At 34.5% G+C, this 25,554-nt stretch overlaps 1 protein-coding gene across 4 annotated transcripts in view; it reads right to left on the bottom strand.

Annotated features, from left to right (window-relative positions):
* The window catches only part of LOC128556522 (uncharacterized), a 49,367-nt gene extending 42,697 nt beyond the window's left edge, over positions 1-6,670 (bottom strand). For 2 of the 4 annotated variants that reach the window (XM_053541949.1, XM_053541950.1), the window contains exon 1: positions 6,416-6,670. In XM_053541949.1, the coding sequence (XP_053397924.1) occupies positions 6,416-6,479 (64 nt within the window). In that variant the 5' untranslated portion in view covers positions 6,480-6,670. Of the gene's footprint in view, positions 1-6,378 lie in introns of all 4 variants that reach the window. The other 2 variants (XM_053541951.1, XM_053541953.1) reach the window with 2 other exon arrangements.
* Positions 6,671-25,554: the final 18,884 nt, after the last annotated feature.

Below are 25,554 nucleotides of genomic sequence, written 5' to 3'. Positions count from 1 at the left end.
ACAGAGTGGACATGAAACACACTCATATGACTACTGACCCCTAAGTGTGACCTTGACCTTGAAGCAAGCCATCCAGAACATGTGCTCTGCACGTCGTCTCAATGTGGTGAACATCTGTGCCAAGTTTCTTTACAATCCTTCAAGCAGTTCAAGAGTTACAGAGTGGACATGAAACATACTCATATGACTACTGACCCCTAAGTGTGACCTTGACCTTGAAGCAAGCGTTCCAGAACATGTGCTCTGCACGTCGTCTCAATGTGGTGAACATCTGTGCCAAGTTTCTTTACAATCCTTCAAGCAGTTCAAGAGTTACAGAGTGGACATGAAACACACTCATATGACTACTGACCCCTAAGTGTGACCTTGACCTTGAAGCAAGCCATCCAGAACATGTGCTCTGCACGTCGTCTCAATGTGGTGAACATCTGTGCCAAGTTTCTTTACAATCCTTCAAGCAGATCAAGAGTTACAGAGTGGACATGAAACACGCTCATATGACTATTGACCCCTAAGTGTGACCTTGACCTTGAAGTGAGCCATCAAGAACATGTGCTCTGCATATCGTCTAGATGTGGTGAACATTTGTATCAAGTTTCTCTGAAATCCTTCAAGCGGTTCAAGAGTTACAGAGTGGACACAAAATCGCTAACTGACAGACCAGAGGTATAACATAATACCTCTCTTCGGGCATATAATAAATATTCATGGATAGAATGAAAAAAGTTTAATGAAATTCTACCAATTGGTTAGTTTGTTAAATATGTGGATTTTTAAAAAATTAGATGGCAATAACTCTAAGTTACTAAAGAGATCCTGACAAAATTGTGATTTCAATTCAAGTTTCATAGTTCTAGGTCAAATATGTCACAAGTTATGAAGGCAGAAATTGCCATATTTATAGTACCCTATATAGTTAACACTAGAAACTACTAAGGGTTGTAACTCTGGTGTTAAAGCGACTAACCCACACACTGTGGTGTCAGATTTTAAAAAATCAAACTTTGTCTATATTCAGCTATATGCTGCATATTCGATGTTCTTACAATGTATTTTTCATCTAATTCTGTTGAAAATTGCTGTTTTCCTAATGAATTTAAGATAAAACATTTGTCTACAATTTCTGATATAAGGGTTTTCAGGTTTATAAAAAAACAGAATTCCTGTTAGCAAACATCACGTGATTATCAATAGAGCGCACACACATAGGTATCGCACACTATTATGACGTTTTGAAATAAAAACAAACAAAACAATAACATAAAATGAAGTCAGTACACTTAGTATGTTTACGATGCAGTCAGTAATTTCTCATTGGCCTAGTGTGGTTATGGTTCACATATTACTGTAAGTGTATATTAGCGGAGTACTAATTTTTGCACTATTAGCGGGATCGGGCATGCGCTAATTCATGTCTAGCGCTAATATTAAACTAAAATTAAAGGCTTTCCTTAACAAGAGCTGTCTCCATAGGATGACACATGCCCCCGATGGCACTTTAAATGAATAGTTATGGCCGATGTTCGAGTTTAGGACCTTTGACCTACAGAGCTGGGTCTTGCGCGCGACACGTTGCTTACTGTGTCGCACATTTATGCGTAGTTATTTTAAAATCCATGCATGAATGACAAAGATATGGACCAGACACGCCCATCAATGCATTATCATGAAAAAAGACCTTTAACATCTAAGTGTGACCTTGACCTTTGAGCTACGGACCTGGGTCTTGCGCATGACATGTCGTCTTACTGTGGTACACATTCATGCCAAGTTATTTGAAAATCCATCAAACAATGACAAAGATATGGACCGGACACGCCCATCAATGCACTATCCCTTAATGTCTAAGTGTGACCTTGACCTTTGAGATACGGACCTGGGTCTTGCGCGCTACACGTCGTCTTATTGTGATACACATTTATGCCAAGTTATTTGAAAATCCATCCATCGATGACAAAGATATGGACCGGACACGCCCATCAATGCACTGTCCCTTAATGTCTAAGTGTGACCTTGACCTTTGAGGTACGGACCTGGGTCTTGCGCGCGACACGTCGTCTTACTGTGGTACACATTCATGCCAAGTTATTTGAAAATCCATCCATCCATGACAAAGATATGGACCGGACACGCCCATCAATGCAATAACCTTTAATGTCTAAGTGTGACCTTGACCTTTGAGCTACGGACCTGGGTCTTGCGCGCGACACGTCGTCTTACTGTGGTACACATTCATGCCAAGTTATTTGAAAATCCATCCATCGATGACAAAGATATGGACCGGACACGAAAAATGCGGACAGACCGACAGACTGACAGACCGACAGACCGACAGACAGACGGTTCAAAAACTATATGCCTCCCTTCGGGGGCATAAAAAAGCAGTATTTATAGTATTGAAAATACGGTAATTACAATGCAACAGAGCACAGTGGAGTATCTATTTTTTATGTAAATATGACAATAACTGCATTCCTAACTAATATTCTGCATAAAGTTTTGAATAGAATAATTTAACCTGTTTGAATATAAGTACAAAAATCATCTATTTTTGTAAATTAAGTTGCATTTTTTTTAATCTCGCCATTGTCCGTAAACATGGTATATAACACCTTCAGAGCAGATCGACAGTTTGTCCGGTCGCGCTAATTAAGAATGTCACCATAACATTTTACTGCTTTGAAAACCAAGTCTAAATTTGAAAATAAACAATTATTGCCATTCTGCACTGTATACATGTACAAATTTACAGTATACAGATTAACACTGATCTAAACGAATGTAGACTGGATGTCATTGTGTAGACCTACGCATGTTTATTTGCGTGCTTGTCGATTTCATTATGAATACCACTCAGCCACCAATTGGCTATTTTATCGCCGGTGATACTGCGCTAGTACAAGTACGCGCTAATAAGTCGATATAAGTACACTTACAGTATACTTTTTCGCTGTGTGTCAATTCCCAGACCCATTAAATTTTGTGTTTAATTTTTTCTTCACTACAATTCAATGAAGACGAAACAAGTTAGTAAATCTAGTTCTAACATGTTCACTAAAATTATATGTCACAATTGACACATAATTACAGTAAATCTCACTAATATAAGGAACTCGGATATAAGGAACACTCGGTTATAAGGAACAGTTTTCAGTTCCCCGATCTAATTCCTTCTTTATTCAATGTAAAAATCCTCGGTTATAAAGAACTTGGTTATAAGGAACACTCGGTTATATTATTTTAAGAACACTTTTTCCAGTCCCAAAGTATGAGATTCAATGGAAAACCCCTCGGTTATAGCGAACAGACATAAAAAATAAACAAGAGGGTCATGATGACCCTGGATTGCTCACCTGAGTAATCACACTGGCCATAGATTGCAGAAGCGGTGGTTCCAACGCCTTCGGCGGTGGAGGATTCGTCGCAGAAGCAGTGGAGAAATATGGCCGACTGACTACATTTATGCTATTATCAGTACCTTTTCTAATGACATTTTCACATTTGACTGAAAACATCCAGTGAGACAGGAGCCCACATGTGTACTCTTCCAACCAGAAACACTTGTTCAGTGCAATTCTTTGTCATTAATGTAAACACTTCTGTACAGTTTGACGAGGGACTGCCATTTTTGTAGAATTCCCATTAAAAATGGTAAAATCTTGTACAAAACAACCCCTGAGTACTTATGCAGCAAATCGTAAGTACGGCCCTGTCAAGCAAAAACTATTTCTTCGTGACAGGTGAATTTTCATTACAGGCATATGAAAAAATTCGACCAAAAATGATTCCAACGCAGTGTGCGGTCGGTACAGTTGCAACGCATTACAGTGGATCTTGTTTTTTTAATGTTCGTTATGGACTTTTAACTTAAGTAAACAGCATTTTCCTGGGATTTTGATTGGGGTAGGTCCATGAAATCACTTCTGACATCAGACAGCAACAGAAACTGAAAGTTTAGAATAAATATGACACTGATTTGCACATCCATCAACTGGTTTATTTTTAGCAAATTTATGAAAATTTCCCTATGTACAATCAAGTAACCCCTGGGCCTGGGTCAATTTGACCCTGGGGGGTCAAGATTTGAACAAATGTTGTAGAGGTCTACTAGGCAACGCTACATGTCAAATATCTAAGCTCTAGGCCTTCTGGTTTATTTTTAGAAAATTTTGAAGATTTTTCTATGTACAATCAAGTAACTCTATGGGGTGGGGTCAATTTGACCCCGGGGGTCTTTATTTGAATAAATTTTGTAGAAGTCTACTAGGCAATGCCACATGTCAAATATCTAAGATCTAGGCCTTCTGGTTTATTTTATGAAAATTTTTGAAGATTTTCCTATGTAAAATCAAGTGACCCCGGGGATCATGATTTGAACAAATGTTGTAGAGGTCCACTAGGCAATGCTACAAGTCAAATATCTAAGCTCTAAGCCTTCTGGTTTATTTTTAGAAAATTTTTGAAGATTTTCCTATGTAAAATCAAGTGACCCCTGGGGCAGGGTCAATTTTGACCCCGGGGGTCATGATTTGAATAAATTTTGTAGAGGTCCACTAGGCAATGCTACATGTCAAATATCTAAGCTCTAGGCCTTCTGGTTTATTTTAAGAAAATTTTTGAAGATTTTCCTATGTAAAATCAAGTGACCCCTGGGGCGGGGCCAATTTTACCCCAGGGGTCATAATTTGAACAAAGTTTGTAGAAGTCTACTCGGCAATGTTACATATCAAATATCTAAGATCTAGGCCTTCTGGTTTATTTTTAGCAAATTTATGAAGATTTCCCTATGTACAATCAAGTAACACCTGGGGCTGGGTCATTTTGACCCTGGGGGGTCAAGATTTGAACAAATTTTGTAGAAGTTCACTAGGCAATGCTACATGTCAAATATCTAAGCTCTCTAGGCCTTCTGGTTTATTTTTAGAAAATTTTGAAGATTTTTCTATGTACAATCAAGTAACCCCATGGGGCGGGGTCAATTTAATCCCAGGGGTCATGATTTGAACAGATTTTGTAGAGGTCCACTAGGCAATGCTACATGTGAAATACAATCAAGTAACCCCTGGGGCTGCGTCTGTTTGACCCTTGGAGGGGGGGGGGGTTCAAGATTGAACAAATTTTGTAGAGGTCCACTAGGCAATGCTACGTATGTCAAATATCTAAGCTCTAGGCCTTCTGGTTTATTTTTAGAAAATTTCGAAGATTTTTCTATGTACAATCAAGTAACCCCATTGGGCGGGGGTCATGATTTGAATAAATTTTGTAGAAGTCTACTAGGCAATGCTACATGTCAAATATCTAAGCTCTAGGCCTTCTGGTTTATTTATTAGAAAATTTTGAAGGTTTTTCTATGTACAATCAAGTAACCCCATGGGGCGGGGTCAATTTGACCCTAGGGGTCATGATTTGAACAAATGGGCCAAGTTTGAAAGAAATATCTTCATTATTTTTCAAGAAATATTACTTTTTTGCGTCGTAAGCTCGATCGGGCAATGTTACCAGCCTGTTTATGTCTGTAAACAGGAAGTACGTCATGGAATTACAAAGACAAAAACAACGTAATAGTTCCGCGTTGTTCTATCATTAAATTTTGCAGTGAAACGTTATGTTTTTTCCGTAAAATGACATTTTTTAAATCGAGAAATATGCTATAAGGAACAAAGAGAAACTATCAAGATATTTGATTTTTATCCTATTTTACATAAAACATGATTATTACAACACAACTCTACTATACAGATGTAGTTCGTTATACGTCATTTACAGCATGAGTCATCTTACACCCTAGGGAGATTTCTAGCACAGGAGAAATCACCAGAAATCCTTGTCTGGTATGCAAGAATGTAACATCTAGAGTATTAACACAGTCAAATTTTTGACAACGGAGGAGTGACAATGCACAACGACGGACACAGGGTGATCACAAACAGCTCACCTTGAGTGCTTTATGCTCAAGTGAGCTATAAATGGACCTAAACAAAATTTTTAACCAAGAAATTCCAATTTTCTAAATTGCATATCATTGGCCCACTTAAACAAAAGTGCAACGGTAATGAAAGCTATAGCTCTTTTTTTGTTTTTGAGAAAATGTTGATCTAAACAAAAAACTTTGCCAAAGCCAGTTCTGACACAAGTGATAAGAATACCTCGTAGATTTTGACAACTTAACATTGGTTTAACATTAAGAGGTATGCAAAATTGGAAAAATGTACTTTCAGTAATTTCCAAGATATTTGCAAAATATCAAATCTTGGTTAAAAAATTTAGAAATTAATCTATTTCCTAACAATTTTTTTTTTCTGTTGTTTCTGCTAGTGTTTTGCTTTTTTCATTTATGAATACACAAAATCCACAATTAACCCTATTCATAGGCATTACCTGTAAAAGCTAAAACTGTTAACTAGCCTTGACTAACCTTGTGTGTTCAATAATCCTTTTGCTAAAACACCCAGGAGAATATGCGCTGTAGTGTAAACCATAAACTGATAAAAACGATTATCATTGGACTTTGTTGACAACTGCTAGTCTGTATAACCATATTATATGCTGTAGATGAAACACAATAATTCAATTTTATCCCATGTTATCTTACAATAAAACTGTAGAAGCACGTTTATGATAAAATCTTTTTACTTTTTTTAAAATATCAAATGGTATACAAATACAGAGAAAAGATCACATCCACTTGTAGGACCTTTATCATTATATCGGCAGTAATTGTTTGGCAACAAAATCAAAGTATCATGTTTTAACTTGTCAACAAGGTTTTCACTATAATGGTGTACATAACAGAGATATTCTAAATTAAAACTTCAAAAAAAAAAAAACTCAAGCAGACCTAGTTTGACAGACTTTTTTTTATATTAACTTTAAAAAAAGAATATTATCAACAAAATTGAAAAATAACAAATTTTAAGACGGTAACTACTAGTATCAGTGAAATTTAGACATTTTGGACAGAATGAAATAGTCAGTTAATTCAAGTAGCAGAAGGAATCCATGACAGAGATCAATGAGGTGCTCACACTAAATATTTCTCTACCACAAAGAAACATAGCAGTATAATGAGTTTTACATTCTTTAACTTTATTCCAAGGAATATAAGAAATTACAGCTGTCTAATAATGACCTGTTCATCTATTTGAAACATAATATATTAACTTGAATGCAAAGCTTTATCGAAATTTCCTAACTTAAAAAAAAACAACAGGACTTTGTAAATTTTAAGTAGGTTATAGCACCTGGCTAATATCAGTTGTTTCGGCTGTGAAGCATTCAATCCAATGGCTCCTATTAGCACATACAAACTAATAGTGAAAAAGGCAAAATTCCCAGAATTCTGAAACCTGCTCCATGTAGTCATGATGTCAAAGACTTGTATGGAGTTTGAAAGTATTCAGTCATTGACTAGTAGTATCGTAGAAACATGCTTACATTAAAATTTCTATGTTGAAATAGGGAATAACTTTGACAAAATGTAAGCTATATCTATGTTACTTGTCCTTTAAGGTCATCTCATAATGCTGAAGACTTCTGAATTTGAAAGCATTCAGAAAAATATTTTCAGAATGCTAGCCAAAATTATGAAAAAAAAAAGTTGAAACTCAATACTAAATAGGCAGCCAAACACTACAAAAATGAAAACGTTTGCAGACTCAGTTTAACTGAACCTGTTGATGGACAGCAGTGGAACTGCAAGCTACCGTCCACGCCCTCTAGTCACAGGGGAGCAGAACTCAACATTAACATGTTACAAGTACAAAAATACAGTCTTCATAGACATCTGCAGCTGCATGCATTCTTGTTGTTGTGCACATGTAACCTTCAATGATACACTAGAGTGCAATTCCATGAAGGCAGTGTATCAGGTCCCCTTTAAAAATAATGGACTTGTCCTAAACGCTAAAAAGAATTGGCAGAAATTTAGAGTGGGCATCGGAGTTATGGATGCTATCACAAATGTCAGAAATCTGCCAAGTGTCTAAGAGCATATGGTCCAGTTTTTTCTGAGAAACCTACTTACATGCATAAATTTCGTGACAAAGACTGCCATGAAAGGGTGACAACAACAGCTGAGTTTATTTAAGTTTCAGGTCAGATAGTGGAGCTAAAAATGTTTAGCAGTAAACTTTTATTATTTCAAGCAATTTTAATAAAAGCTAGACAGTTCATCAAATGAGTTTTGGGAACATCAGTTAATATTTTCCAAAATATATACCTTCCAAATCAGGGGATTCAAAATTGATGTATTGCTCAAGCCATTATTGAACACCTAAAATCTTTACTTGAAAACAAATTTAATCAGAAAAATAGTAAAGTACTGGTATATAATGTTTAGATCTTCAAAGGTTCAACTTGATTCACAAACTGCGAGTCGGTTAAAAACAACTTAATGCGAGACAGTTTCACACGTGTTACTTACCAGGGAACCCAAGTGCCACGTATACACTGGCCACGTCTACATTGCCACGTTTACACTGCCACGTTTCACATAATGACAGGGATTTATTTTTAACTTTTTCTTCCTGGTTCACCATATGTATTTAGCTGCCCTAGTTAACTGATAATGATACAGTTTAAACTGAGATTAAACTTGATAGCATTTATATTAAATAAAAGAGAAAAAAAATTTATAACCCACCCAAATTTAAGTTGTATATAAAATGTATTTGCTTTAGAGTCATCAGACCTCAACAGATTGTTATTCAGTATGTGAAGTTGTTCACCTGAGATTTTGTTTGGGATTTTAAAACTCAGCAAGATCAGATTTATGGGCCTTGACATAGTAAAAGTAAATATGCTTAAAGGACCTCAAAGTTTGTGACACATATATCTTAAAAAGTATTTGGTGAAGTCATTTAACCATCAAAGATTATTATTTGATATTTGAAGCTGTGCTTGTTAGAAACTGTTTAGGTTATCCCTCTGCCAGACCAGAGTTATGGGCCTTGACTTAGTCAAAAATATGCTCCCATGTTTCCAAAAACACTTTCTCTTAGTCAATGAATCTTCAGGATGTGAAACTGGAATACTACGCAGGATGCCAAGCTATGCACCAGAGGTTTTGTTTGGGATTTTGCTGGATTTGGCAAGATCAAACTTGTGGCAAAATTATGTCTTAACGGCCTAAAACTTTGTCCTGTATTTTTTTCTGTATAAGGTCAGGTAATATAAGCAGTGATTTGTGAGATATGGAATCCTTCTGCATGACTACCGACAGTTTTATTTTCATTTGGTATTTAAGCATCTGTACAGACTTACAAAGTCTGTTGAGAGCAAAACATCTGGAATAATAATGTACATTAACACTAGTATGTTCTCAGGCAGAGTGATTTACTTTTAAACACCTGTCAAGCATTTGGACTGATGCAACCCGGGGATGCTAAAAATCCCCTTGGTCATAATCCCCTCCACTCAAAAATGACATATAGTGATCAAAACCCCCTCAACAGAAATAAGAAGGTGGTCATAATCCCCTCAATGGATAGTCAAAATTCCCCTAGCAAAAATGATAGGGTAGCCAAAATCCCCTCAAAATTATCTCCTGTACTCAAATTCTTGAATTCTCTTCAATCTAAACAAGTTTCAAAAGTTGAATAGGGGAAATCTTTTCACAATATACTATAAATAATAATCTTTCTTTCAACTTGAAGTTTGGTCATATTATATGAACAATATTTATCTAACAATAATTATGGGTTTTTGTTTCTAAAATGTTTTAAAAATTCCAAATCAAGAAAAAAAGATGACCGTGTCAGGAATCAAACAAAAAAGACAGTCGCGGCAAAAAAGACATTATCCCGTCGTCGTTACCAATAGCGCTATAGTGGAAGTAACAAAATATAGATATTTATAATAGAGACTTTCATCGTAAAAAGTAGTAACAAGAGGAAGATCAAGTTTTGACATAGATCACATAGGCATACATTTTAATCATCATCAGGATATATTTTCTTGTAACAGTCCCTTTTGACAGACAGGTCACGTACAAGTCAGGACCAATCTCCATACCAAGTTTGAGGGTCCTAGGCTCAAATGAGCTGTGCCATGAGAAAACCAACATAGTGGCTTTGCGACCAGCATGAATCTAGACCAGCCTGCTCATCTGTGCAGTCTGGTCAGGATCCATGCTGTTCGCTAACAGTTTCTCCAATTGCAATAGGCTTTGAAAGTGAACAGCATGGATACTGACCAGATTGTGCGGATGCAAAGCCACTATGTTGGTTTTCTCATGGCCTGGCTCAAATGCTGCATTTTTGTACCAGCATGACTATTCCTTACCTTGGAAGACTTGAATAACATTTAAATCCGATCTCATTAGATGCTGTTGATGTATATTCACTTACATAAAATAAAGGGAGGTAATTTGTCATAAATTCAGTTAAAATGTATCTACCCTGATTGTCAGAGTCCATCTGATGGCATAAATGACATTTCAAATCTGTATCTTCATTGGTTACTGAGATACACTCATTTTAATTTGAAACAAAGGAAGGTAATTTGACACAAAATCTGTCCATAGTTACCTACCCTGATTGTCTCAGTCCAACTAATGACAATAATGAAATTTCAAATGAGTCCTATAAATACTTACTGAGATAAAACCATATTTATTAAAATCAGGGGAGGTAATCATGCATTGGTAGCAGAGTACAAGCCTTTACAGCAATATATTAGAAAAGTAAGTTAAAGTAGAAATTTCTTACATGGAAGACATAAATAACATTTCAAACCAATCTCATTAGAAGCTGCTATGTACCGGTATATTCATTTACATAAAAAATAAAAGGAGATAATTTGTCATAAATTCAGTCAATATGTATCTTCACTGATTGTCCAAGTCCATCTGATGGCATAAATGAAATTTCAGATCAGTATCTTCATAAGTTATGGAGATATACCCAATTTAATTTGAAATAAAGGGAGGTAATTTCACATAAAATCAGTCCATAGTTACCTACCCTGATTGTCTGAGTCCAGATAATGACAATAATGACATTTCAAATGAGTCCTATAAGTACTTACTGATATAAATCCATTTTGATTAAAATCAGGGGTGGTAATCTGATATAAATAACTCCTGAACCTATGAGGCATACAGACACTAAATAGAACAATGGCGCGAAAACAAATGGTTGTCGCATAATGGCGGATACAAATAGTCCTCAGTTTTTTTGCTCTGTAGAGCTATTTTCCTTATTTTCTTTGCAATTTTTTTGCTAAAATCACATGTCAGATCTATGCTTGACATGTAGGTAACATTTTCATAATGAAATAACAACAGGACAAAATTTTTCATGGAAACTTAGATCATACACCACCAGTATAATTTGGGGTCTCATTTATGAGCTGATTTTGCAGTTTGTGTGTTTAATTGAAATTATTTTTCTTGCATCAAACATGACCCCCACTTTTCTTTTGATTTTTAGTTAGCACTGACAATATTCTTCAAGAAAATGTAAGTTACAGAAATTTAAAATGGGTCCTGATGTGTGCTGCGGTCATTGGAAATAGGTCAGTTTTATATAGAATAAAGAACAACAACTATTTAGTGTATTATAACCTATGACTGGATCTGACAGATTAATCATGGAATCCAAGATTTATTGTTGCTGAAGATATTTTGCAAGTTTGTATCAAATCAAACCATAAAATTTTTGTGGCCTCAATGAGGCGACGAAATGAAGTCTCTATATGGGGGCAAAGGCCAAAATAGCAAATTTTGGACCTTTAAGGGGCCATAACTCTGGAACCCATGAAGGGATATGGCCAGTTTTCAAATGGAACCGAGATATTATGCCAATACAACTTGCATACAGGTTTGATTAGAGGTGATTAAAGGTGATTGCAAAATGCTGTCTCTATCGTGTTCACAAGCAAAAAATACCAAAATTTGTCCCATTAAGGGGCCATAACTCTGAAACCTATGATGGGATCTGGCCAGTTTTCGAAAGGAACTGAGATATTATGCCAATACAAGTTGTGTGCAAGTTTTATTAAAGTTGATTGCATTATGTAGCCTCTGTCATGTTCACAAGCCAAAAATGGCAAGTTTTGGCCCTTTAAGGGGCCATAACTCTGGAACCCATGATGGGATTTGGCCAGTTTTCAAAAGGAACCGAGATATTAATATGCCAATACAAGTTGTGTGTAAGTTTGATTAAAGGTGATTGCAAAACGTTGTCTCTATCGTGTTCACAAGCAAAAAATAGCAAAATTTGTCCCATTAAGGGGCCATAACTCATGATGGAATCTGGCCAGTTTTAGAAAGGAACTGAGATGTTATGCCAATACAAGTTGTGTGCAAGTTTTATTCAAGCTGATTGCATAATGTGGTCTCTGTCATGTTCACAAGCCAAAAATGACAAATTTTGGCCCTTTAAGGGGCCATAACTGTGGAACCCATGAAGGGATTTGGCCAGTTTTCAAAAGGAACCGAGATATTTTGCCAATACAAGTTGTGTGTAAGTTTGATTAAAGCTGATTGCAAAGTGTTGTCTCTATCATGTTCACAAGCCAAAAATGGCAAATTTAGGCCCTTTAAGGGGCCATAACTCTGGAACGCATGATGGGATCTGGCCAGTTTTCCAAAGGATCCAAGATATTATGCCCATACAAGTTGAGTACAAGTTTGATTAAAATCATATGTGAAATGTGGTCTCTATCATGTTCACAAGGAAATTGTGGATGGACAGATGGATGACCATCTTGACTAAAATGAATATCTTGTTTGGTTCTAAAAGAAAACTAGCAAAGGTTGACAAATTCAATGTATTTTGTAATGGTCATACTATAGAATCACAAAAATCTGTTAAATATCTTGGAAGTGTATTAAATAGACAATGATCTTTCTGCTACATCTACAGTTAACAACATTGTTAAAAAAGTTAATTCTAAACTGAAATTTTTGTATAGACAAAGTAACTGTTTAAACATGAATATGAGAAAATTTATGTAATGCTTTAATACAATGTCATTCTGACTATGCCTGTTCATCTTGGTGTAGTGGTATTTCAAAACAGATGAAAATAGATTACAAGTGACTCAGAACAAAGTTATTACGTTTATCTGTGGTTATGATTATAAGAGATCTTTGAAAGTGTCAGATTTTTGTAATATTGGATGGCTTAATATTTAAAACAGAGTCAAACAATTAAGGCTCAATCATGTTCATAAAAAATTTTAATAATAGTTGTCCAGCATATTTGCACAATAACTTCTCTTTTGTCTCTAAGAAACATTCTTATAATTGTTGACATAGTTTTAATAGCTTTCATGTACTTCAGGTTGACAGTTCTACATCAACTACTTTTTATTTTCAAGCTATAAATGATTGGAATAACCTTCCAAATAACATAAAAAATTTAAAAAATAAGCATACCTTCAAAAAAGCAGTCAAAATGGAACTCATTGAATGTATGAAATGTGCTGAAAAATCAGATTTTATCTTTTATTAGTTGTATGATATCATTTTATCAATATGTGTGCAATATTTCATGATTTATTCATAATTGAATATAGCTGCAATTAGGGATTTCTTTCAATCTGACTAAAGTACATCTCCTATTACGCTACACATAGGATCTGACAACGAGCTATTGATGGCCTCGTTCTGACAGCCCTCCCGCTAGCCAATCAAAAGCTAACTTACAACATTCTGCAAGCTTTAAAAAGCCTTGGTTTTTGATATCAACAATTTTTATGTCGAAAGATATCAGATAGGCGGTTAGCTCAGTCGGTAGAGCACTTGCTCTGTAAGCGAGAGGTCCCAGGTTCGAGCCCTGGATTAACTGCAAATTTTTCTTACTCTGACATTCGAACAAGTTGTCTGATTGGTTCAAACAAAAATAGATTTGCGAAAATAAAAATAGCAATATTGGAAATCCAAAATATACAGAAGACGAATGTGAATGGGTCGTTCTCAGATCTTCGTTTAGAAGATCAAGTACTTTAGTCAGATTGGGATTTCTTTGATAGGCAAATACATGTAACTCCTGATTTAGGTTTTCTTTTATGCTAGTAAGAGTTGTCTTTCTTAGAACAATGTTGTATTTAAAACAGCCAATATTTTGTACCTTGATAATATTTCACAAGGACCCCATTGTAAATAAGTAGAAATACTTTATGGGTTATCCTGTGATATATATGTCACAATTTTTTTTTTTATTTATTTATTTATTATATAAAAGAGCTAGTCCATTTTTCCTTAATATCATTCTGAGGTATAAGACATAGCTATTTCTGTGATATAATTGAATGTAAGTTTTGTAATTATGCTGTTTTTTATAATATTTGTATTCATGACATATATATTCACGAATAAATCTATCTATCTATCTATCTATGACCGACGAAGGTGATCACAAAAAAATACCCCGTCACTACACGACAGGTGAGCTAAAAACAGCAAATTCTCATGTGTTTCTGTAAAATTATAGTTTGTCAGTAATAAGCTTAAGAAATACAGCATTTATTTCCAGATTTTTTTCTTTGTTTTTTCTGGAGGGCAGTCCCTTTAAGGTAAGTTTGTAAATGCGTGCAAAGAAGTGTGTTTTCTCATGAAAAACTGTATACATTGTCTGCTGTCATTTCTGTCTTGGAAAGCTTTAATGATTTATGGGGAAAATAATCGATAAAGTAAAACAGATTTTAAAAAATTCAACTTAACTGATGCATCACAGGAATAAAGCTATTTACTGCAAACATATTGTTTTTTTCTATTTGTTTCATATATATATTACAACAACTGACATAGTACCTCTAACCAACAGCCTCAGGACAACAACCTCCCGACAACAACACCTCTCCATAGCAACCAAAATATTTGTCTCCATCTGATGTTGCTCTGCCTAGGTTATACTGAACTGATCAGACTTGCACCAAACCTAGTCTGTAGAATAAACCTCTCAAGTTTATTTTTCAAATAGTAGTCCCACCTGAGTGCATTAAGGGGGATTCCTATAGTTTTCTATGGAAAACTGAAGTGAAGTCAACATTTGTTGAAACATGTGACAGACAATCTTAAATATTAGGAATCTTGAATAAAATAACATTTTTAATAAGTTTTATCAGTAATCAAATGTTGATACTGGTTTATGTTGTATTGACATGTATCGTGCCTGACATGTATCTTGCCATTTCTGTGGCTGTGTTTTCACATCACGTTTTAGTACAAAGACAAGTGTTGTTCATATAATGTTAGACAATTGAATTTGTACTGGTAAGACAATAACTCCTTTCAGATTATTTAGTATTCAATTATAGAAAGAATTAAGAATTTTTAAAACTTTTTTAACTTCTAGCAAATATACATGTAATCAATTTGGTCAGGATCGCGCCATTTTTCATTCGAACAGGTGTTGTATACAAGTGGTCTTAACATAAAATTTAGCCTGGTGACCCATACATTTTTAGCCATTTTTATGCTCACAATAAAATTATTTATACACAAGAAAAACAGGAAAAAATCTATGAAACAGTTTTGTTTCAATTTAAAAAAAGATATTCTTCCCTATGGGTATTTTTCATTGAAAAAAGTTCACAAAAGTGAATATGAAACAAGATTTTTTTTCATTTGTACCCATTATTTTAAGGATATAGTATTACAAATTAATATGACAAATATGATATCAAATAAATATATAATAAATCTGTAAAAAGAATAAACCTTTTTGTGCTGTCTTGATGCATAGTTTAGTTGGTATTTATAAAAAAAGCAGAAAATTATGAAAATGTTGAAAAATCGCTGGCAGTTTCAGCAACAGTGGGCGTGTTCAAAACAATTTTTCACAAAATAAGCCTGGTGACCCATTTTTATTTGTTCATTGTTTTCAGCACAAATTTTCCTATCATATATTATGTGAATTTGAAAAAAATCTATGAAAGGAAAAAAACTATAGGAATTCTCTAAGAGGCTGACAGAGTTTAAAAAAGAAAAAGATAAAAAATAAACAATGTCTTTGTTGAACCATCTGATGGAATTTTCACCAAATTTGATATATGAGCAGTGTTCGAAAAGTATTCGGAAAAGTTTCATAACTTATTAATTATAATTATGGTTTAAGAATGAAAATTCTAAAAGTGATACTTTGATATATTTTGTACATAATCCAAATGACAAAATGATACAAACTGCAAAATAGCCAGTCACTATGGTAACGTTGGGCAGGGCAAACTACTCATTACTGTAATATGGCATCTGAAAAGCCTGCCTGACACCTAAAATTTACATTTTTTCAAAATATATGCCTTTGCATGTTACACATTTCTCCCACCTACAAATTCACTTGTCAAAGGATGACCTGAAATGCTCCTTTGGAATTTTACGGAGTGTTTCCCATACAACAGTGCTTTTCCTGACATCATGCATGGGCATCCAGATCTTGGGCCGTCAGAACATAGTGCAAAGGATCGTTTTTGAAGACGTTGAACCACTCATTTATGCTGGTTTTGTTCATTGAATTTTTGCTGTAGGTGTCCATGATCATTGAGAACGTCTCTTGATTTTGTTTTTCCCATCAATACATAAAACTTTATGGAATACGCTGTTCAAGTGCCATATTGACGGCTTCAGCAAGACGAATGTTCTCTACTTCCATTGTTTACGGAAATGATGTCCGATTTCAGCCCATGATGTTACGCAGAAATTGACAAAAGGGCACAAAAGATGCACATATTTGGGCAGTTTCTGGCATCAAGAATATGACGTCTATATGTACTCTTTAAAGACACAGAAAAACTCGACATGTTTCGCAATTTGCCGTATTTGCCCCACTCAACGTGGCTATGATGACAGTGGATTTTGCCTTAGTGCAACTTGTATCACATTTTCTTTTGAATTATTTACAAAATATATCAAACTATCACTTTTGAAAAATTTATTTTTTAATAACCATATAAATAAGTTATGAAACTTTTCCCGATACTTTTCAAACAACCCTGGTATAACATCCTTGTGTGGACCTCCCTAATGTTTATGCAAACTGTTCTCTTTGACAGTATTTAAGGACTGATAGAGCTTGAAATAGGAAAACATTTTTTTTACTGATGTCTTCATCAAACTTGGTCTGTAGTATCCTTCAAAAAACCTTTTTCATGTTTGTTCAGATAGTTCCACTTAACATCACTTTTGTAGCGTAAAAAAGCTGAAATCAATGTAATGTTATGAACAGCTTTTTTCACCTTCATCAAACTTTGTTGGTAGTATCCTTAGAATGACCTTTTCAAAGTTTATTCAAAATGGTTAAACATACATTTAAGCTCTACCAGAGCTAAAACAGCTTTTTGTGAACAGCTTTTTGTTTAAGGAGGTAGGTTACCTTCATATTTGTATGTGCGCATGTCCAACCGGAAGCTAACGTAACGATTTACGACGACGTTTACGACAAACTAAATGTGTTTGTATATTCATTCTTCTGAAAACAAATCATGAACCTGTCTTTGAACTGATGCTTTATGGCGTAATAATGCAGAAATAATGAATAAATTCAAAACAATGTTGCCTTAAAATGACGTCATGACGTTACGCATCAGTTACCGCGCAAAATTAATAGCTTTTATCTTGAAAGTACGTAATTCTGTGCATTTTCTTTATTTCAACTATTTTCAAATAACCATATATTTTTTATGAGTCCATTGCTCGGAATAATAATATTTTGCTTCTTTTATGTAGTATTATTGAAATGTTATGCGGAATGTAAGAAAATGGACGATGGTAACCAATGTTATTTGGAATACAGTTGGGTGAAAGGTTACTTGTTACGGCCATTTTCAAATAAAAAATCTAGCAGTTTGATTTGTAATACCTATTTTTCAGGTTCAGTTGATAATTTGTTACTTATATACTAAAATTAAGATCTAAAATTGTTCAAATTTCAGTAGAAAATTGTGGTTTCTTGAATTAAATTGATGTTACCATGGAAACGAAGCCCATGACCTATGTATCTAAATGTAAAATTCAAAAGCGTTGACACTGGTCTATTTAAGAAACACAGCTTCGGCTTTTTATTTTCATTTCAACAATATCCACGAGGATAATAGCAGCATGCTGAACGATTTTTCCATGAAAAATGCCAGACAAGGGGTACTGCTGTGAGTATTCTTAGTTGTGAAATTTGTTTGAATAAATGCAAATAACACGAAAATATAACTTACGTTAGAAATAATATGTTTTAAAGCTACATTAACTAGAAAGATAATCTTATCTAATATTATTTTATAAGAAATTACGACAAAAAGCAAGATATAAGCTATTTTAAACATCTCTGTTGCCATGGTTACTTTAAACTTTAAGAAAAATAGGGTACCATGTAAAGTGTTTGGTATTTTGCTAATAATATTACCCAGTTATTCCATGTTGGTCATTAACAGAATTGCACTGAAGCCGTCGAAAACCCCTATTTTTATACATAGTTGTTTAACAAGAGCTGTCACAGGAGACAGCGCGCTGGACTATTTCGATGCTGGATAGTGAAACTGGGCACATCTGAGGAAACTAGAGCTGTCACTGGAGTGTTTAATTACTCCAATTGTGGATGAAGATATTGCACAACAGCCTGAGTCTATGTCAAAAATATCAACTTAAAGTAATAAGAGAGGTAAAGATAAAATGTATCAAAACACTATATAAGTATATCCTAAGCAAAAAGGGGCATAATTCATTAAATATTGGTGCCAGAGTTATGTAGCTTGTGTCATATAGTGTGGGTGATGATGTTGAACAACTATTTTAAGTTTGAATCAAATCCATTCAGTAATAACAGAGACAGAGTGAAAGTGCATCAAAACTTTAACCTAAAATTCTAAGTAAAAAGGGAGAATAATTAATGAAAAATTGGTGCCAGAGTTATGCACCTTACTTCATATGGTGTGGGTGATGATGTTGAACAACTATTTTAAGTTTGAATCAAATCCATTCAGTAATAACAGAGAGTGAACGTGCATCAAAACTTTAACCTAAAATTCCAAGTAAAAAGGGGAAATAATTCATGAAAAATTGGTCCCAGAGTTATGCATCTTGTGTCATATGATAAGGGTTATGAAGCTGAACAATTGTTTAAGTTTGAATCAGATCCATTTAGTAATAACAGAGATAGAGTGAAAGTGCATAAAACTTTAACCTGAAATTCTAAGTAAAAAGGGCAATAATTCACGAAAAATTGTGCCAGAGTTATTCATCTTGTGTCATATGATGTGGGTGATGATGCTGAACAACTATTTCAAGTTTGAATCAAATCCATTCAGTAATAACAGAGGTAGAGTGAAAGTGCACCAAAACTTTAACCTGAAATTCTAAGTGAAAAGGGGGAATAATTCATGAAAAAAGGTGCCAGAGTTATGCACCTTGTGTCATATGATGTGGGTGATGATGTTGAACAACTATTTTAAGTTTGAATCAAATCCATTCAGTAATAACAGAGATAGAGTGAAAGTGCATCAAAACTTTAACCTGAAATTCCAAGTGAAAAGGGGGGATAATTCATGAAATATTGGTGCCAGAGTTATGGCCCTTATGTCAGATGATGTGGATGATGATGAGGAATAAGTATTTCAAGTTTGAATCAAATCCATCAAGTAATTACAGAGAAAAGTTGAAAAAAGAGAAAGTGCACCAAAACTTTAACCAAGGTGGGGACGCGGAAAGACGCCGACACCGGGGCGAGTAGGATAGCTCTCCTTATACTTCGTATAGTCGAGCTAAAAATGAGAGAAAATGCGTTACCATGGAAACACGAGCCCCGCGACATATACATTTTAAGCTTATATTAGAAAGCTAACGTACATACTAGTAAAATTAGCAATTATGCAGACTTCTACGGATACCAATAAAACTAAAATACACTGAAAAGAGTTAAATATCAGTATTTTCCTTCTTCTTTCAATATGAAATACCTTTGGAGGGTCATGTTCTTCAAACCTGGATAAAAACTGACCTTGAAGGGACAGAGACAAACGAAACTGAGATTGTAGCAGTTAAAACTTCATATTACACGAAATACAAAAAAATGCTGCGGTTCAACTAATTTGATTTTACCCTGGTAACAAGGTAACCTACCTCCTTAAGGTAGTTTGATTGAAATTTTTCTACAATGTAGAATCTGATTAAGGGGGAATGGTACTTTGTCAAAATTTAAGATTTGCTGATTGTCTTATATACCAAAATAAACTTGAAGATATTTCCAATTGATATCATCATCTTTTAGAGCAATAAACATGCGTATGACGTTACCATGACGTCGCAAACATGACCCGTTTTCGCGCTTTTTACGTCCGTTAATGGTAGCACTAAAATAGTATAAAACTCGATACTACAAGCGTATTGTTGGCGTCAATGCATTAGATTATATATCAAACAACAGAATACAGCAATTTCTTAGTGATTATTAACATGAACAGGTATTTTCTATCTGAATCTTCGAAGGAGGTTCGAAAACAGACATTTGGTTGTTTAAGAAAATTCAGGAAGAAAATCAATTCTGATCCATTTTGCAAAAAATTGGCCCGTGGATTTTTTGCCAATTTTTTGTATGTGAAAATTCATTATGTTGTTAATATCTGTGCCAAAATAGAAAAAAGTTCACCGAAGTGTTTTTGTAGTAAAACCGTTTGAACTTGACTACTGCAGCATCGTTAAAAGACATGTAATCGTTATGTAACGTTACATGTGTTTATTTTAAATGGCTTGTCATAATTCTACCTGGAAACCTATAAACAAGCAGTTATGAGACATGAATTAAATATTTCAATCTAATCGTAAAAATATTACACATTTCATAACATGCAGTATTTCAAAATATTTTCATTGAAAAGTGCGTATCTTTTAAATTACTAGAAGTTCTTGATGTTCATTTCAATAGCCACTTCATGCACCTTTTTCAAACTCAGCTGCTCTCTAAAATAAGTCGCGATAAATACGGACAGTTCAGAAGGCAGTGTCGGGAATGATAATAAAACGGAGAAAAGCAAAATAGAAGAATCGTTGATTATGCATATTTTGGTAATGTATTTGACAATGGTTGCAAAATATACGGAAAAAGACTTTACTGAAGCCCGCCCGCTTAGCTCAATAGGTAAGAGCGTTGGTCTACGGATCTCGGGGTCGCTAGTTCGATCCTCGAACGGGGCGTATGTTCTCCGTGACTATTTGATGAACGACACTATGTCTGATATCATTAGTCCTCCACCTCTGATTCATGTGGGGAAGTTCGCAGTTACTTGCAGAGAACAGGTTTGTACTGGTACAGAATCTAGGAAAACTGGTTAGGTTAACAGCCCGCCGTTATACGACTGAAAAACTGTTGAAAAACTGGCGTTAAACTTAAAACAAAGACTTTACTGGAAAAAACCTATTTTCCTAAACTAAGTATGGTCTATATAGTGTACTACATTTTAAATATCTAAAATGCTGTGGCATTTTACGGAACCCCTATTTAATAAACGTTGCAGCTGCATTAGGTAAGCATGGGATAATTAAAATACAAACATTTCCTCACAGTTCTATCCGAATGTGAATTTCGTTTAAATTGTATTAATGATACAATTAAAGGCAGATTTATAGAAATTAAGTAAGTACTACAGTAATAAGACTGTCAAAAAAGTTGATTAATTTTCTGAATCAAGTTTTTACGCTCGTTTCTACAGTATGGCGGGTAGTTTCCTTATACATTGTTCCTGGGAACGACCAGTACTAAACCCCTAACCTCCGACACAAACTACTAAGTGTTCTCACATAAAGAGCCATGTTCGGTAGCGGGGCTCGAACTTACAGTACTCCATCAGTGAGATATCTCAATGAATCAGACCACGTAGGCAGTCCTAAAAGTTGACAGTTTATATATATACGCTATTTTTCTTTTGCAAGCAGTACAACGGAATTTTAAAATTCGAATGTTACTTATGAATTTTAAGATTCCGCCGTGTACTGTTTGCAAAGATTACACGTCAAAACATTTACATAAATGGTTACCGTTCTACCTGTTTTAACATATGTTATTTGAGCTGCGCCATGAAAAAACCAACATAGTGGCTTTGCGACTAGCTTTGATCCAGACCAGCTTGCGCAGTCTTGTCAGGATCTATGTTGTTCGCTTTTAAAGCCTATTGCAATTTAAGAAACCGTTAGCGAACAGCATGGATCCTGACCAGAATGCAAAGCCACCGTATGTTGGTTTTCACAAGGCGCGGCTCATTTCATTTAAATATTTCTGTTATTTGTTATTTGTTGCACAGGACGGGGAAAAAGCCTGAATAGAAACGACTAAATTATGAATTTTAAACATGCCATCACGGACAGGTGCCCCTTCCGTTTACATGACGACATAACGATATAGAATGATGAATGTTCGTCCAGATGCCGTTTGTTTCGCGGCTTGGTTCACAATATTGTCTTTCCTAAAATTCAATAAAAAATATATTAAAGTTTGCAATGTTGGTCCAAATAGAAACTAGCCGTATACACTAGAGAACGATCACTCAAAAAGATGCTAAATCCGTTCCCGATCCTGGATTATGTACTGAGCTTTTATTTTACACGTATTTTAGAAAGAATAAGTTTGAATAGAATGGCTGTATAATAAGTCTTAATAAATTAAGAATGCTTATATTTTTAATCAAAAAACAAGAAATGAGCAGCAGTAAGCTTGTCTACCTGCCTGACATGACTGAAATACTGAAAGGGCCAAAAAACAGGATTCTATCAATCAAAACAAACAATAATATGAATTCATTTGGAATTCCCATATAAGCAGACAATCTCGCATGTCATGCGCCCTTTTCCGAGGTCACCGTACCGCGCTACTGATAATATCCTGACAAGTCAACACGATGCTGGTACAAATCTATACTTTAGGTTGTGTTTCTGTAATAAGAATGTATTAATCAGTATCCGTTTGTCTCCCTTGGCTATATTTTTGCATGAAAACAAAAATGGGATAATCTCGTAAATATTAGTACTAAAGAAATATTATCAATAAATCTATCTATAAATATTTAACACACCCGTGTGAGTGATAATTATCTATGACTGCTATATAGGTACAATAATTTTCTAAAAGTTAGAGTTTTCTGTCAATTATTTATGTTAATTTCGTTTTGAAAATTATATTATTATTGACCCTTGAGCCATTGGATATGCTATGGTATATTCACTGGAAGAGGTCAATATTGTCCTCTTCCGTTGAATATCACATCATATCCGATGGCTTAACAGTCAATAACTGTTTTATTATGGGTTCAAGTTTATAAATAAGTAACAAATATTGTTGCAGCATATATAATGTTTGAAAGTAACAATAACTGTGTGAAAACTTATCAATGTTTACACGAAAACAACTGAATATGGTCAACTTCACAGATGCCAAAAAATTGGAGCAATTCTGTAAAAGCTATGGACAGCCCGATATTCGTGCTCAATTGCATAAAGAGGCAGGCAATTCTGGACTGATGTACAAACATATTATAGAGGACGATGACTCTGCAGCAACGAAATAAACAAGGGAGAAAGTTAATTCTGACATTGTAAAATTTTCAGATCCAGCACAAACAAAACAGATCGTAGGAAATAAACTTGAAAAGATTAGTCGAGCCTGTCCATCATTAACCGAAAAGTGAAATCATCATTCATTAAAAAGTTCACATACGCTGTCAATCAAAACAAACAAAAAGGAGAAGCTGAATTAATACAGGCGCTAGAAAGCATAGTTCTACATATGTATGGAGAGCACCATCTTTGCAGCCACTGGTGTAAAAATAAGGCTAATAATGTAAATATTCACGTGCTTACGTCATGTCTTAAGCGACGTTGTTTATTGCGTCACAATGCTCTAATTAAAACGGTTGTACTAGAAAAACGCATCGGTGAACTTTTTTTTCTATTTTGGCACAGATATTAACAACATAATGAATTTTTACATACAAAAATTTGGCAAAAATTCCACGGGCCATTTTTTGGCAAAATGGATCAGAAGCGATTTTTTTCCTGAATTTTCTTAAACAACCAAAAGTCTGTTTTCGCACCTCCTTCGAAAATTCGGATAGAAAATACCTGTTCATGTTAATGATCACTAAGAAATTGCTTTATTCTGTCGTTTGATATATAATCTAATGCATTGACGCCAATAATACGTTTGTAGTATCGAGTTTTATACCATTTTAGTGCTACCATTAACGGACGTAAAAAGCGCGAAAACGGGCCATGTTTGCAACGTCATACGCATGTTTATCGCTCTAAAAGATGATGATACAAATTTGAAATATCTTCAAGTTTATTTTGGTATATATGACTATTAGCAAATCTTATATTTTGACAAAGTACCATTCCCCCTTAAACCCTGATTTTTCAAAACTTCAGAATATACTTAGAAAATTCAGCAAATAAAAGATAGGGTCATGTACTTTGCTTTTTGCTAGACCGATTTGAAAAATTTGGACCTCAAGCAATCTTTCATAATGGGAGTCTATGGAAAATCACAACTTTTATAACATTTTTGCAAATAGAAATTTTTCTACAATGTAGATTTTAATCAAACTTCTCACAGTCATATATTAACATAATGGTCTATAATATGATGAAATAAAATCTATAGGTCCGTGTGCTTGCTTCTGAGATATCCGACCATGATTAAAGTGAACCTCACATTCTAAGCTAATTTTAAGACATTATTTTGAATTTAACATGCCCTGTTTTAATATCATACTTTAGATAGTAACAATGCCATTGTAAGAAATTTACTCAAAGGTTGCCATTACTTCATAAAATGATTTTCTTTCCATAGGCCGAATCCAGGCTTTATTCTATATTTTCCGGATAAATGATGTTATGTTATCACTTCCGGTTTTATCGAACGTATAAAACTACATTTATACACCAAAAGCCGCATTTTCTTCCAGATCCACATGGAATCTTGTCAGAATGTACATTATATCTACTGAATATGGGTTTAGTTTGAAAGGCCATAAACAATGTCACATGGTCAAACCATAGAAAAACATTGTTAACATAGTGGAGGCTACTTTTTCTAAATAATAAATATAAAATCTAAAATTTCCTTACTAAGTAAAGTTAGGTCAGTTACAAAGCTAGCTAACCAAGGGTAAAAAAACTTGTTTAGTCACTAGGCCAAACCACAGAAAACCCTGTTTATACCCAAAGTCTCAACATTTTCTCACTGCTCTACATGTAACTGATGAATATGATGTACAAAATACCCCTTCATTGTCTTTATTTTGTCTGTAAAATTTACCATGTCTACGAACTATTTAAATCACTCTGCTTTGAAATTTTAACAACTGGCTGCACAGAAAATTAAAGAAACAAGGATGAAATTGATAAAATAGATGTTATGTTTTTCCTAAGGATTACAAAGTACTGAAAAATAATTTGAAATATGCCACATCAAGGGGTATAACTCTGCTGAAAATCACTAAGTGGAGCATGATATGCACAAGACAATGATCATTCCTGTAAGGTTTGGTTGAAATTCACCCTAATATACGAGAAGTGGCTACATCATAAGATTTGACCAATCAATGGCCACAACTATGCTGGAAAGCATGGAA

The sequence above is a fragment of the Mercenaria mercenaria genome, chromosome 4 (genome assembly GCF_021730395.1).
Source record: "Mercenaria mercenaria strain notata chromosome 4, MADL_Memer_1, whole genome shotgun sequence".
NCBI lineage: Eukaryota > Metazoa > Mollusca > Bivalvia > Venerida > Veneridae > Mercenaria > Mercenaria mercenaria.
This window is presented reverse-complemented; position numbering and strand designations above follow the sequence as displayed.